The sequence below is a fragment of the Macaca thibetana genome, chromosome 7 (genome assembly GCF_024542745.1).
Source record: "Macaca thibetana thibetana isolate TM-01 chromosome 7, ASM2454274v1, whole genome shotgun sequence".
Lineage (NCBI taxonomy): Eukaryota > Metazoa > Chordata > Mammalia > Primates > Cercopithecidae > Macaca > Macaca thibetana.
This window is the reverse complement of record NC_065584.1, coordinates 88401983-88417964: the sequence shown is the minus strand read 5'-3', so window position 1 is coordinate 88417964 and position 15982 is coordinate 88401983. Positions and strand designations below refer to the sequence as shown.

Sequence of the window (15982 nt, the reverse complement as noted above, 5' to 3'; positions counted from 1 at the left end):
AAAAAGAAAACTAATAAAAACTCTGAACTTCATCCTCCCAGTTTTTAACTTTTTGTTGTTGCTATTTATCTCTCTCTCTCTTTAAAGTAAACACAGGGTTTTGCCATGTTGGCCAGGTTGGACTTGAACTCCTGGCCTCGAGTGATCCATCTGCTTTGTCCTCTGAAAGTGCTGGGATTACAGGTGTGAGCCACGGCACCTGGCCTGTTTCTATTTATTTCTTAGTGTACAGTCTATGTCTTGAAGAGTTGTTGTACTTATTATTTTTGATTGGTTCATCTTTTAGTCTTCCTACTTGAGTAGTTTACATACTACATAGTGTTATAATATTAATGTTTCAGTAATATTCTAGATAATTTTAAAGCAATACTATTATCAGTGAATTTTGTACCTTCTGATGATTTTGTATTGCTCATTAACATCTTTTTCTTTCTGATTGAATGCTCCCTTTATCGTTTCTTGTGGGACAGGTCTCAATTTTGTTTGTCTGGGAAAGTCTTTATTTTTCCTTCATGCTTGAAAGATAATTTCACCAGATGTACTATTCTAGGGTAAAAGTTTTTCTTTTAGCACTTTAAATATGTCATGCCACTTTATCCTGGCCTGTAAGGTTTCCACTGAAAAGTCTGCTGCCAAACATATTGGATCTCCATTGTTTATTTTCTCTTTTCTCTTGTTGCTTTTAGGATCCTTTCTTTATCCTTCACCTCTGGGAGTTTACTTATTAAATGCCTTGAGGTAGTCAGACCTGAAGCTAATACAACACTGGGTCTCACTCAAGTTCTGCTATACTCCCTGGCTGTGGCCCATGTTCTTTAAAGGTCCTAGTGCTCTTCAGTCAGCTTGTGGTGAATGAGGCCTGGGACTCACCCTTCAGGACAGTGGGCTCCCCTCTGGCCCAGAGTAAGTCCAGAAATGCCATCCCAGAGCCAAGGCCTGGAATTGAGGACCCCGAAAGTCTGCTTGGTGCTTTACCCCTCTGTGACTGAGCTGATAACTGAGGTGCAAGACAAAGTCCTTTTACTTTTTCCTGTACTTTTCTTAAGCAGAAGAATCTCTCCTCATAGCCACCACAGCTGGGAATGTGCCAGTTCACACCTGAAGCCAGCACATCTCTGAGTCTCACCCAAGGCCTGCAGCGTACTACTGGGGTATTGCTGCTGCCGCTTCTGGGCCGAAGGGCTCTTTAATCAGTAGGTTATGGATCCTGCTTGGACTGGGTTCTTCCCTTCAAGGCAGTGGGTTCCTTTCTGGCCCAAGGTATGTCTAGAAATGTTCGAGAGTTAAGGCCAGATGACCCTGACCATTGTGTCCTATCCTACTATGGCTGAACTGGTATCTAAGATGCAAGACAAATCGTCTTTACTCTTCTCTCTCCTCTCATCAAACAGAAGGAAAAGGTCTCTTTTGGAGAGGTGTACTGTTCCGCCTGGGGTTGGGGAAGGGATAATGTAAGCACTCCCTTAGCTACCCCAGCCGGTGTCTCAGAGGTCACATGCCCCCCACCTCCTCAGTCAGCTGGCTCTGAGCCAAGCTCAGCACTAGGACTTGCCTAGGAATTGCAGTCTTTGTGTCCTAGACTGCCTTTCAAGTTTATATGGGGCCCCACAGCCCTTCAGCCCTGGGTGGTGAGGCTGGCTGGAACTCATCCTCCCACCGCAGGGATGGGTGATTCCCTCTGGCTAGTGCTGGTTTAAACACGCCCTCCATGGTGAGTGTTAGCAGAGATCAGCTCTGTTCTGCTTTCTGTGGTAACGGGGCAGCACTGAGTTAAATTGTGATGCAAAGCCTCACAATTGCTGTGCTATCCCTCTTTCAGGTGTACAGATTATTTCCACCACACAGTGCTGTCGGTGGTAGGGGAGCAGTGGCATCACAACTCAAGACTGAATTCAAGACATTTTCTATCCTCTTCAGTGCCTCTTTTAGTGATATGAAGTCAACAACAGGCACTACGAGTACTTACCTGATCTTTGGTTCCTATGAAGCACTCCTTTTGTGTAAATAGTTGTCAAACTTGGTGTTCCTGTTTGTGTGTGTGTGTGTGTGTGTGTGTGTGTGTAGGGGGTGGTGATCGGTGGAGACTTCTATTCAGCCATTTTGCTCCTTCCCCCTTCCTAATTTTAAACCACCAACGAGCAAGTCTGAATTAGCAGATAAAATCTCCAACGGTGAGGCTCTTAAAATATCCAGACTCAGTTTTGTTTCCTCTCCAATGACTCATTACAAGACTTTTCTTTTGGTGGTTCTTATCAAGCCAATCAGGTTCCAGGGACAAATCCCCTGGCCACATGAACAAAGCTGGCAAATCCAGGTTTCTGCAACAGCAGCCAGTCAGTATTCTTCAGTGCTGTTAATTAACTACCTTTTGTGATTCTCTCAACTTTTTATGTAATAGAAGTGGCAGAAGCTCAGTTACCTGATTCTTATTACCTGAAGATCATGTGGTCTAGGAACAGGTAAGTGGAAAGATGGAAAGTCAAGATAACAGCAGGAAAAAAATTTAAATTGATGTATGAAATTTAGGTTCAGCAAAAGAGTATAGTGGCAGAATCTCTGTTTGCATTTATCAAATAAGATTTTGGTTGTGGTTAGGTAGGTTATAATGTAGGGAAGAAGGAACAGATCACATTAGGGCATACATAAGAGGCTACAGATCATGAAGAGAGGCAAATAACTGACTTTGATTTTTACCTGGTAGTAGAAATGTATCATGGGTATCCGCAGGAATAAAAGGAAAGCTATGAAGGAGAGTTGGACTCAACAAAATGCAGTGTCTTTAGCAGAGGCAAGAGATTTGGGAGTTCAAATGATGACTTAGAAAATGATTTATTATTGCAAAATCTTATTAACCTGTTTGATAGGCATGAAGGGAAATTAATAACCTATAGAAGTTAAAAGTGAAGACCACTTGCTCTGTTTCATCTCTGTCTTTGCAGAAAAGTTAAAAAAAGAAGTCTACTAGAGACTCAAGTTCTGTGGCATTTCTTGGGACCAAAATTAAATGACATACACAGAATTTGGAGAAGAATTGACTGGTAAACTGTCTTTCTGAGAGCCCACCTGCCCTTATCTGCATGCCTTACTACACACTTAATATCATTTTCAACTGTGAAGAAGAAAAACTGTTACAATGGCGTTAATAGGGGCACAAATTATTCTGCTATGATAGTATGTTTGTTGGATGTTTAGTTGTTTTTCTTTTTCCTCTCTAGTTTTGGCCACTACAATGTAAAATAGAGGTAGATACATTTAAGGTAAAATAACAAATTTTGGGAATCCAGGAATCCAGGGACATGAAAATTGACCGTAAGGGGAAAGGTGAAAGGAAGGAGTAATTTGGTTTCATTACTTAATTCAAGCATGGTAATAATTTGTATGAGAGGATATAAAGGACACCTGTATTTTTACTTTTAAAGAGAAACAGACAAGTGAACATAGGCTTAAAACAAATAACCAGAAAGTTCAGCTGGGAGCAGGGAAGAAGTTTTGGGCTGTTGAAATGATAAAGCATAAGAATGGCCAAAAAACAGAAATATTGAATTCTTAAGTAGTATGTCTTAGATAATTTAGACATGCCACTGATGTGGACTGGACCGGACAGAAATTCTCCCTCAATGCTTTATTTCTATGACGTTATTAGTAGGATACTAATTTTCTCTATTTTATTCAACTATAAATTTTAACATGGCTAAGAATTTCCTCTGGGAGACTGACCAAATTCATATAAATACGCAAAGCAAATGATGATGTTTGGAGAGCAAATATTAAAAAGTCATGGTTTGTAACTTTAATAGTCTTGAATTAATAATAATAAAAAAAAAGCATGGTGGAGGAAAGTCCTGGAGAACCAAAGATTGAAAGTATTATTTTAGAACAAGCTCAGTTTTTTTTGTTTGTTTGTTTTTTAGTTAATAATGCAGTATTTATTGTAAAACACAGAACTCTTACAATCTTACAAACCCACTCTCTCTCCTATCCTTTATAGTCTAGTTGTTATTTATGTTAGACAAACTTAGAAATATGTTTTAAAGAGAAGCCAAGTTTATAAGAAAATTAATAGGAAGCACGCAAAAATATAGTATTTTGCATTTATCTACAGGTTTATCATGTTTGGTGCCCTTCATTCTTTTCTGAGGATCCAAGTTTCCATCTGGTATCATTTTCCTTCAGCTTGGAGAGCTTTCTTTAGCATTTCTTTTTTTATTATGATTATACTTTATGTTCTAAGTACACGTGCACAATGTGCAGGTTTGTTACATATGTATACATGTGTCATGTTGGTGTGCTGCACCCATTAACTCATCATTTACATTAGGCATATCTCCTAATGCTATCCCTCCCCCTCCCCTCCCCCTCCCCCATCCCACGACAGTCCCCAGTGTGTGATGTTCCCCTTCCTGTGTCCAAGTGTTCTCATTGTTCAATTCCCACCTATGAGTGAGAACATACGATGTTTGGTTTACTGTTCTTGCGATAGTTTGCTGAGAGTGATGGTTGTTTTTTTATTTTATTTTATTTTTTTGAGACGGAGTCTCGCTCTGTCGCCCGGGCTGGAGTGCAGTGCCGCGATCTTGGCTCACGGCAAGCTCCGCCTCCCGGGTTCACGCCATTCTCCTGCCCCAGCCTCCAGATTAGCTGGGATTACAGGCGCCCGCCACCACGCCCGGCTAATTTTTTGTATATTTAGTAGAGACGGGGTTTCACCGTGTTAGCCAGGATGGTCTCGATATCTTGACCTCGTGATCCACCCACCTCGGCCTCCCAAAGTGCTGGGATTACAGGCATGAGTCACCGCACCCTGCCAGAGTGATGGTTTTCAGTTGCATCCATGTCCCTACAAAGGACATGAATTCATCCTTTTGTATGGCTGCATAGTATTCCATGGTGTATATATGCCACAGTTTCTTAATCCAATCTGTCATTGATGGACATTTGGGCTGGTTCCAAGTCTTTGCTATTGTGAATAGTGCCACAATAAACATACGTGTGCATGTGTCTTTATAGCAGCATGATTAGTTTACTGAGAGCAAAGAATGGCTCAGAGAGCACTGAACACCCTTCAGGGGCAGTGGGATACCTTTCTCTAGCCTTGTGTATTCCACCAGGAGCAACTTTTGCCTTTGAGACTCTGAAGACACAAGTTAAATACACTTTAATATCTTGTGATATACAATTATTTGCTTTATTTCCTTTCCATTTTTAGACTATCTGGCTCATTTCTAAAATTCATTTTTTTCCTGTTTCCTTGTCCAATTTCTCCATCATTTGTATCACATTCAGGCTCATTACATTTGGACAATATCAGATATTGTAAACTTGTGTTTTTTTTCTCTTGAAACTCCATTTGCATAAACATCTGCTGCTGCTTCCAGAAAGAGATCAGAAAAAATCATCTACACAAAACTATGAAAGACTTGTTATTTCTTATTATCTGAACCCTTGGGACATTAGTACATATTTCTCAGATTTATTGCTTGTGCATTTAGAAAAATTCTGATTTTATCTATCAAATCATGGGATACATTAGGTATATAGCCAAGTTTTTTATTTAAAGATGATGAATTCTTTCATTTTTTGTAAAGTGTTGTCACTATAGACTTCCAGTGTCCCTAGCAATAACTAGTTTGCAATTGTTTAGAGACCTTTCTTCTTTTGAGTTGCATTTAAGCTTCCCTTCTGTCTATTCATCTATTAATCTTTCATCATTCTTCCCTCCCTCAATCCATACACCCTCCCATCCAGCTACTCATCCACTTACTCATCCACTGCACACCAAACACTAATTGGAGCCACACCGTGTTATGGGAATGATGGTGAGGAATAAATTGATATAAAAACTGAATTTTACATAGAGAAGCTCATAGTTTAATGCAGGGGTTTTCTACTTTGGCACCATTGACATCTGGGGCTGGTCAGTTTTTGCTGTGGGGTCTATCCTGTGCAGTGTACGATATTTAGTAGTATCCCTGGTTTATACGCACTAGATGCCAGTAGTCTTCTTCCCCCCATTATCCCTCACTGGGAAAACTAAAAATGTTTTCAGATGTTGCTAAATGTCCCCTGGGAGGTAAAATGCCCTGGGTGAGAACCACTGGATTAAAGAGAGAGACTAAAAATGACATAATTTCTCTGTATTGTGATATGTCCTACAAGAAATATGCACATTGGAGATCTATTCTGGATATATTACGTCTGTACTCCCCACCTCTGATCGTTACTAACATACTTCTGTAAAGTATTTCTTAATCACGAAAGAACTTATATTTGAGGAAATTATTTATGGTTTAATTGTTTTGCTCTACAGCAACTTTAGTTATTCCATGTGATAGCTTTCATGTAAATTCATCTAAATAGCTAAACATGCTTTATTGCCATTTTTTCATCCATGCAGTCTCTGTTGAAGTAACTTTCAGAGGATATTTAATAGAAATGCTCTTCATAAAAAGTTTTTATTAAATGCCCAATTATTGAAAATGTGCCAGTATATAGAACAGGATGAGAACTGGAATTCGTGATCAACTCAGTAAAATGATTTTTTCTTTTCTGTTTGCCTATATTTCTGTTTTTTTTTAAAACATATATTTTATCACATTTAATTGAAGTTGACTACTTCTATATTAGTAGTGTTTCAAGCCAGACTTTTAAGGGTATATGTCTCACACAAAAATGGTTAGGAATAGTTAAATGATACTATATTAAATCTAACTGGATATGACATTATTATCCTGAAGAGATTTTCCTGGCTAAAAGTAGAACCTCATCTTTCTATTAATCTAGTATTTTTCTGTTTATTTGCATCTTAGATGTCTTTTGTGCTGATGGTTTCATCCTATCTTATAGAAAAGTCGATGTGTTAACTCTTAAAAAATCCTGATAATGTGGAGCTTAAGTGACCAAAGAAAATATTATCCTTGCTTTCTTGGTTTCAGAAACAGCCTTACTTAGGAAAACAGGTTCAAAGAGTTCAGTGTAATTGGTCTGAAAACCAAAACAGTTATTTAAAAGGAGAAATGGCCAATTTAAATTATCATTTAGAGAATATGACAGAGTAAATAGAGAATATTTTATTCTTTTCACTTAAAAATTCCTACTTGGTTATAACAACATTTTCAGCCTATATAATTACTTGTGGTATTGAGTTTCATAGCTTTCTACTTGCTTTGTAACAGGTTATAGTTGACCGTTAGTATCTGTGGGGAATTTATTCCAGTACTGCCACTCTCCCCCGCCCCCGCCCTTGGATAACAAAATCCTTGGATGCACAAGTTCCTCACATAAAATGGCGTAGTATTTACATATAACTTAAATATATTCTTCTTTATACTTTAATCTCTAGGTTACTTATAATATCTAATACAACGTAAATGCTGTGCATGTAGTTGTTATACTGTATTGTTTTCTTCTTTTATTTTTTTTTAAATAAAAAAATTGTGGTTACAGAGTAGGTACATATTTTTACTTTTTGTTATTTTTCATTTTACTTTATTTTTCCCAAATATGACTGATCTGAAGCTGATTAAATCTGAAGATGCAGAACCTGTGGATATGAAGAAATAACACCTTTTATTTGCCTCAGACTCCCTTCTTAAAGCTCCAAATGTTTCCTTATTCTAGAGTCCTTATTAGATTTGGTGACTAAATATATGTTTACCAGCATTGTTTGTGTTTTTTACAGATTTGAGAACTCATGTATTTTTATATGAAAACTCTCTAATAAGATGCAGTGTTTTAGTATCCAAAAGGTCAGGGTTATCTATAGCCTGAAAATTTCACCATTTATCCTCTCAATGTCTCCAGAATCTACTACCCCTCATTGGCTCTACTTCTACCACCCTGATCTAAGCCAACATTATCTCTTGGATTTCTGCTGGTGATAAAAAATGTGTTTCTAGCCAATCTCTCTGCTTCTATCCTTGAGACTCTGAAGCATATTCACAATGCAACAGAGTAACCGTTTGATAATGTAAGCTAGATTTTGTTGTTTCTCTATTCAAAATCTAGTTGCTTGTTATCTCATTCAGAGTAATGACCAAAGTACTTACAATGGCTCATAAGGACCTACATGATCTGTGCACCTGTTACCTCTCAAACCTCATCTATCTACCCTCCTTGCACACTCAGGCTCAGCCTTTCGGACCTCCTTGTAGTTCTTTGCACATGCCTAATGAGTTTACACCTTAGAGCTTTTGCTCTTGCTGTTATTTCTGCCTGAAACACTCTTTCCCCAAACACCCTCATGACTTATTCATTCATCTTCTTAGATTTCTGCTCAGTCAACTCATCAGCAAGAATGTTATTGTCAATCCTGTTTTATAATAGCACTCCCCTTAGTGCCTTATACTTCTTCCTTGCTTACTCATTATCCACAGTGAAATTATTATCGGACACCCTGTATATCTTTATTTATTTATTTGATTGTCTGACTCTTTCTGTCAAAATGTAAATCTATGAGGACAGGGACTTTTACCTATTTTGTTCTTGGCTGTATTCCTAGTGCTTAGTTCCTGGCTCATAATACAAGAAATTATTAGGTAAGAACTACTTCAGCCTAATCATTTATTTATTCATTCAAAAAGTTTTAAAATCACCTAGTATTTGCAAGACATTGTATGGGCAAACTATGGAAATAAAAAATTAATGGAGTGATGATTTATATCCTTGAGCAGTTTATAATCATATAGGGGAATAGACATGTGACCAATGGGTATAGAAACTAAATTGGGGTATATTGGTGGGTCCTAAGGAAGGCTTGATAAATGAGGTGCTATTTGATCTGGATATTAAAGAATAAATAATATTTTGAGAAGTGTAAAATAGGGAAAGAAAATTTCTGGCTTGAACAAAGAAATCTGAGTCACAAGATCTTAAAAGTCTATGTCACAGAATAGCCCTCTTTGTCCGTTTAGTATACATCATTACTTATTACTCCTCCAGGGAAAAGGTGGTGAATATTGATTTTACTGATATAGCAGTTTAACATCAAATGCTCTTTCTTTGTGATTTCCTCAGGTAAACACGGGTACCAATCTACCAGACTACTTTACCATCCCTTAAATTAGCAAGCTCATGTGGCAGCTTAGTTACTGTCACATGTAACTGCAGCAGTAGTGGCCAAAAGAATGTCATTTGTTATCCATGAGGTGCTCAGGTAATATTTGACTTTCATGGTTATATACTTTTTCATAGAGGCTGTTAATATAATACTATTAATTAGAATTTTCTCATTTTTTTCTCTTTAGGTAAATGAGAGTGAACTTATCAAATGAACAGGGACAAGCACTCTGTGGTGTCTGAATTTGTGTTGCTGGGACTCTCCAATTCTTGGGAGATTCAGATTTTTCTTTTTTGCTTTTCTTGTCCTTTCTATGTGTCCGGTGTGATGGCAAACCTCATTGTAGTGGTCACCATAACCTCTGACCCTTACTTGCACTCCCCCTTGTATATTTTGCTGGCCAACCTCTCCATCATTGACCTGATATTTTGCTCCATTGCGGCACCCAAGATGATCTGTGATATTTTCAGGAAACAGAAAGTCATTTCCTTTGGGGGCTGTGTAGCTCAGATCTTCTTTAGCCATGCTGTTGGGGGCACTGAGATGGTGCTGCTCATAGCCATGGCCTTTGACAGATATGTTGCCATATGTAAGCCCCTTCACTACCTGACCATCATGAATCCAAGAATGTGCATTTTGATTCTAGTGGCTGCCTGGGCCATTGGTCTCATTCACTCATTGGTCCAATTGGCTTTTGTAGTAAACTTGCCCTTCTGTGGCCCTAATGTGTTGGACAGCTTTTACTGTGACATACCTCAGCTCATCAAACTTGCTTGCACAAATACCTATAAACTGGAGTTCATGGTTACTGCTAATAGTGGGTTCATTTTCTTGAGTGCTTTCTTCTTGCTCATCCTCTCTTACATCTTCATTCTGGTCACTCTTCAGAAACACTCCTCAGGAGGCTCATCCAAGGCTCTCTCTACTCTGTCAGCTCATATTACTGTTGTGGTTTTATTCTTTGGACCGCTGATTTTTTTCTATGTATGGCCCTCTCCTTCAACACATCTGGATAAATTTCTAGCCATATTTGATGCAATTTTCACTCCTTTTCTGAATCCAATCATCTACACATTCAGGAACAGGGAAATGAAGATTGCGATAAGGAGAGTGTTCGGTCAATTTATGGGTTTTAGAAAAACTACTTAAGTGGCTTTATTAAAACACAGAATTTCCAAGTGACTATTGAAAGTCCACAGTAGGCAGTCCTCATAAGAAGAGACTTTCTGCTGTGCATCACTTTGTGTTCTCACAGACCTTCATTGCCCATATGGAGGGTCTATTTTGTTCCCACTGAAGAATGAGTAATGTTTGTCCTCGAAGAGAAAGAGACTTTATACATAATATATAGAAATCAAAGATTATATTCACTCCTAAGTCTTAGTTCCCAAAGAATCATCTCATGTCATTAATAATATTCACATGGATTAAATAATGGTGTAAATAAGTTTGTTTCTCAGAATAACTGTATTGCTGTTTTCAAGCTGTCCTGCCCTCTAATTGGAATATTTGTTAACATCATGCTTTATTATCTGTGTACATCTCATATCTCCATTTTTATTTGTTCTGCCTTGTAATCTCAGTCTTCTGATTATTTGTTCTGCCTTGTAATCTCAGTCTTCTGATTATTTGTTCTGCCTTGTTATCTCAGTTTTTTGGTTATGAGCAAACAGTAGTGAACATCTTTAGGATTTGTGGTCATGTACACATTTTAAGCCACAGATCTTGCTTTTGTGCTTTGTTCCATAAGTTGAAGAATGTTTTTTACTTTATTTTCAGTCAGGTAGATCAGGTGTTGGCAAACTTGTTCTGTAAAGGGCCAGATTAGAAATAGTTTTTGCTCCGTGGGCTATGTGGCCTCTGTTGTAACCACTTAATTCTGTTGTAACATGGAAATAACCATAAACAAGATATAGATGAATAGGCATGGCTGAGTTCCAATAAAACTTCTCAAAAACAAGGGGCAGGCCAGATTTGATCCAATGGCTATAGTTTGCCAACTCTAGAAGTAAATTTTGTCCAGTGAGTTCCAGTAAAACTTTACAAAAACAGGAGGCAGGCCAGATTTGACCCATTGGCTATAGTTTGCCAACTCCAGAAGTAAATTTTGTCCAACATACAGATTTGCCTACTTCCTCAAATATCACAGTGTTTGTCTTATAACAAGAGTATAAAATGAAAGACAGTATAGTGCAGCACAAAATTTGTGTTTAAAATCTATAAATTCTGGTCCCAATAGCATCAACTCACTTACTGTGTAATCTTACCTAAATCATTTAACACTTCCAAAATCCAAAGGTGGCAAATAGAACTCACAGGTTTATGAGGACAATTAAATAAGAATATATTTGAAAAGGTTTTATCGGTTTAAAAGCTAGCCTAGTTTTCTTTCCTGGACTATAACTATTTGCTTGCACACTATCAACTTGCAAATAAAATCGATTTTATCTTCTAATTTATCCATCACACATTAAAGTTACCTTCCACATTATATGCTTTCTGTCCTATACACTCACAAAAGTATCTTGTGATGTATCTCCATCATCTTGTTTTTTCATTGCATTCTGATGTGTACTTTCATTGATTTATGTCACCTGTAGAACTGAATATTTAATAGTTTACTATCTTCTTTAGGTCATTGGTTAAAAAAAAGGCTAACATTTACAGAGTACATACTATATGTTAGGCACTCATAATTAACTCATTTAATCCTCACAGTAGTCCTTGAGATAGACACTTTTATCATCCTCATTGTACAATTTGAGAGATGGAGAAACAGATGGGTCAAGTAATTTGTTTAATGTAAGTGGTAGGTTTAGATTTAAAACAGACAGTAAGGCTCCAGAGGCTGACTTCTTAATTGTGTGATTTTTCTTCTCATCAAATTGGTTTAATATGGATCTCTGGGGAATTTTAGCTGATATCTCTTCATGTAAGGGCACTTTTTCTATACCTTTCTCTGTTGCCTGTATTTATATCAATTCCATGTGGATGGTAAAATAATTTTAAATTAAATGAATTATGAACCCACCATGGAATTATGTACATACAGTTTAACTATTATATAATAATATTTAATATCAGAGTTGCTAAAGATAGATTAATAAGTAAAAAGAGAGGTAATAAAACAAGATTTGAAATTTTATTTATTTTTTAATTAATTTGTGTATGTACACCAAAATGTTAATAGTGATATTTCTCTGGGGTAAGGATATAGATGGTTTTTACTCTTGTCTCATACTTACCTATAAATTTTATTTTTGCATTATTTTTTTATTGAAAAATAAAAATTTTATATGTTGTGTATAACGTTTTAAAATGTGTATACACGTGTGGAATGCTAAATTGAGCTAATTAACATGCGTTACTTCATATACTTTACATTTTTTTGTGGTGAGAACACAATATCTATACTAGCGATTTACAAGACTATAATACGGTGTTAACTATAGTCACCGTGTTGTACAAAAGATCTCTTGAACTTACTCCTCTTAACTGAAATTTGTATTCTATGACCAACAACTACCAAAGCCCCCCTCAAAACTCCCCACAACTCATGTTAAGCACAATTCTACTCTCCACTTTTACAAGTTCAACTTTCTTAGATTCCACACATAAGTGAGGTCATGCTGTATTTTACTTTCTGTGCCTGGCATCTTTTACTTAATATTATGCCCTCCAGGTACATCCATATTGTCACAAATTACCAAATTTCCTTTTGATTTTGAAGGCTTAATAGTAGTGTTTTATTGTGTATATAGTCACAGTTTCTTTATCCCTTCATTGACTGATAGATACTAAGGTTGATTTTGTATCTTGGCTATTATGAATAATGCTGCAATGAATACAGGGGAGCAGATATCTTTTTGAGAGATTGATTTTTCTCCCCTTGGATATATGCCCAGAAGTGGGATTGCTGGAGCATATGGTAGTTTTATAAGTTTTTCATAAATCCATATGGCTATAGTAATTTATACTTCCATTAACTATGTATTTCTTTTCTCCACATACTCCCCAATACTTGTTATTTATTGTCTTTTTGATAACAGCCAGTCTAACAGATGTAAGGTGAAATCTCATTATGGTTGTAAATTGCGTTTCCTTGATGATTAGTGACACTGAAGATTTTTTGATATACTTTTTGGCCATTTGTATGTCTTCATTCAAGAAATGTCTATTCAGGTCCTTTGCCTATTTTTTCATTGGATTGTTTCCTTGCTATTGAGTTGCATGAGTTCCTTATATATTTTGAATGTTAATCCCTTATCAGACATATGGTTTGCACATATTTTCTCCCATTTTGTGGGTTGTCTCTTCACTCTTTTGATTGTCATAGAGCTTTCCCCCCTGTTTTCTTCTAGTAGTTTTATAGTTTTGGATCTGATGCTTAAGTCTTTAATATATTTTGAGTGAATGTTTGTATCTGGTGTGAGATGAGGGTCTAATTTCATTCTTTACATGTGGATATCCAACTAGTTGTCTCAAGACCATTTATTGAAGAAACTATCCTTTATTCATTGTGTGTTCCTGGCATCTTTGTCAAAAATCAATTGACAATAAATGCATGGATTTATTTCTGGTCTGTTTATGCTCTTCTATTGGTCTATGTGTCTGTTTTTTATGCCAGTTTTGTGCTGTTGTGATTACTATAGCTTTGTAGTATATTTTGAAGTTAGTATGATGCCTTTAGATTTGTTCTTTTTGCTCAAGATTGCTTTGGCTATTTGGGATCTTTTGTGGTTCCACATGAATTTTAGAATTGTGTTCTCTATTTCTGTTAAAAAAAAAGTCATTGGAATTTTGATAGGGATTACACTGAATTTGTTGATCACTTTGGGTAGTATAAACATCCTAACAATAGTGAATTCTTGCAATCCATTGACACAGGATATTTTGTCACTTATTTATGTCTTCAATTTCTTTTATTAATGTTTTATAGTTCTCAGTGTACAGATTTTTCACTTCCTTAATTAAATTTTTTCCTAGGCATTTTGTTTTCTGTATCAATTGTAAAAGGGATTCTTTTCTTGACTTCTTTTTCACACTGTTCAGTAGTATACAGAAACATTACTGAATTTTGTATGTTAATTTTATATTTTCAGACTTAATTGAATTTGTTAATCAGTTCTAATAGTTTTTTGGTGGAGTCTTTAGAATTTACTATGTATAACATCATGCCATTGCAAGCAAATAATATAACTTATTTTCCAATTTGAATGCCTTTTATTTCATTTTATTGCATAATTGCTCTGGCTAGAAATTCCAGTATTATATTGAACAGAAGAGATGAGATCAGTCTTGTTCCTGATCACAGAGAAAAAGCTTTCAGCTTTTCACCATTAAGAATGATGGTAGCGGTTGGTTTGTCATATATTGCCTTTATTGTGTTGAAGTACATTTCTGTACCTAGATTGTTGTGAGTTTTGTCATGAAAGTACGTGAATATTGTCAAATGCTTTTTCTGCATTTATTTAGATGATCCTGTGGTTTTCGTTTTTTATTCTGTTAATGTGGCATATCACATTTTTTGATTTGAGTATGTTGACCATCCTTGGATTGCAGGGGTAAGTCCAAATTGATCATGGTGAATAATTTTCTTAATGTGGTGTTGAATTAGGTTTGCTGGTATTGTTTTTGAGGATTTTCACATATATGTTCATTAGGGATATTGTAATTTTCCTTTCTTGTAATGCTCTTGTTTGGATTTGGATTGGGGTAATGTTGGGTTTATGAAATGAGTTTAGAAGCATTCTATCCTCTTGAATTTTTTGGAAGAGTCTGAGAGGGATTGGCATTAGTTATATTGATTGATTGATTGATTGATTGATTGAGACAGAAGCTTGCTCTGTCACCCAGGCTGGAGTGCAGTGGTGCGATCTCAGCTCACTGCAACCTCCTCTTCCCAGGTTCAAGCGATTCTCCTGCCTCAGCCTCCCAAGTAGCTGGGACTACCACACCTGGATGATTTTTGTATTTTAAGTAGAAATGGGGTTTCATCATGTTGGCCAGGCTGGTCTCAAAATCCTGACCTCAAGTGAGCCGCCCGCCTCGGCCTCCCAAAGTGCTGGGAATACAGGCATGAGCCACTGTGCTCAGCACGTTAATTCTAGCCCATTAATTCTTTCTTAAATGTTTGGTAGAATTTACTAGAGGAGATTTCTTGCCTTGCCCTGAGATTTTCTTTGATGGGAGACATTTTTTGTTTATTACTGACTCAATGTTCTAAATGGTTTTTATTCTGTTTACATTTTCTATTTCTTTGTGATTTAATCTCGACAGGATGTACATACCATTTAGTTCTTTTGATTATCCAATTTCTTGGTGTGTAATTGTTCATAGTAGTCAGTTTTGTTTATCTTTTTAAAACACCAACTCTTAGTTTTTATAGACCTGTTCTGTTTTTCCTATCTTTATTTTATTTCTGCTCTGATCTTTATTATTTTCTTCTTTCTACTAACTTTAGACCTAGTTTGTTCTTCTTTGTCTGGTTCCTTGGTATGTAATGTTAGATTGTTTAGCTGACATCTTTCCTCTTTTTTCATGTAGGTATTTAATGCTACAAATTTCACTCTTAGAACTGCTTTTGATGCTTTCCATATGTTTTGGTATGTTGTGTTTTCAGTTTAATTGTCTCAAAAAAAAATATATATATATATATTTTTATTTAAGTTCTAGGGTACATGTGCACAACGTGCAGGTTTGTTACATATGTATACATGTGCCATGATGGTGTGCTGCACCCATTAACTTGTCATTTACATTAGGTATATCTCCTAATGCTATCCCTACCCACTCCCCCGTCCCCACAATAGGACCCGGTGTGTGGTATTCCCCTTCCTGTGTCCCAGTGATCTCAGTGTTCAATTCCTACCTATGAGTGAGAACATGCGGTGTTTGGTTTTCTGTTCTTGTGATAGTTTGCTGAGA

General features: G+C 36.5%; 1 protein-coding gene across 1 annotated transcript; it reads left to right on the top strand.

The window, feature by feature from the left end:
- The first annotated feature begins 9265 nt into the window (after window positions 1-9265).
- On the top strand, window positions 9266-10204 carry LOC126960099 (olfactory receptor 4F15-like). Its single transcript, XM_050800068.1, has one exon. It carries the CDS (start codon window positions 9266-9268, stop codon window positions 10202-10204), a length of 939 nt encoding a protein of 312 aa, XP_050656025.1.
- The last annotated feature ends 5778 nt before the right edge of the window (window positions 10205-15982 follow it).

Excerpts from the sequence above, each read along its gene's own strand:
- LOC126960099 (XM_050800068.1), top strand. The coding sequence starts at position 9,266 with ATGAACAGGGACAAGCACTCTGTGGTGTCTGAATTTGTGTTGCTGGGA.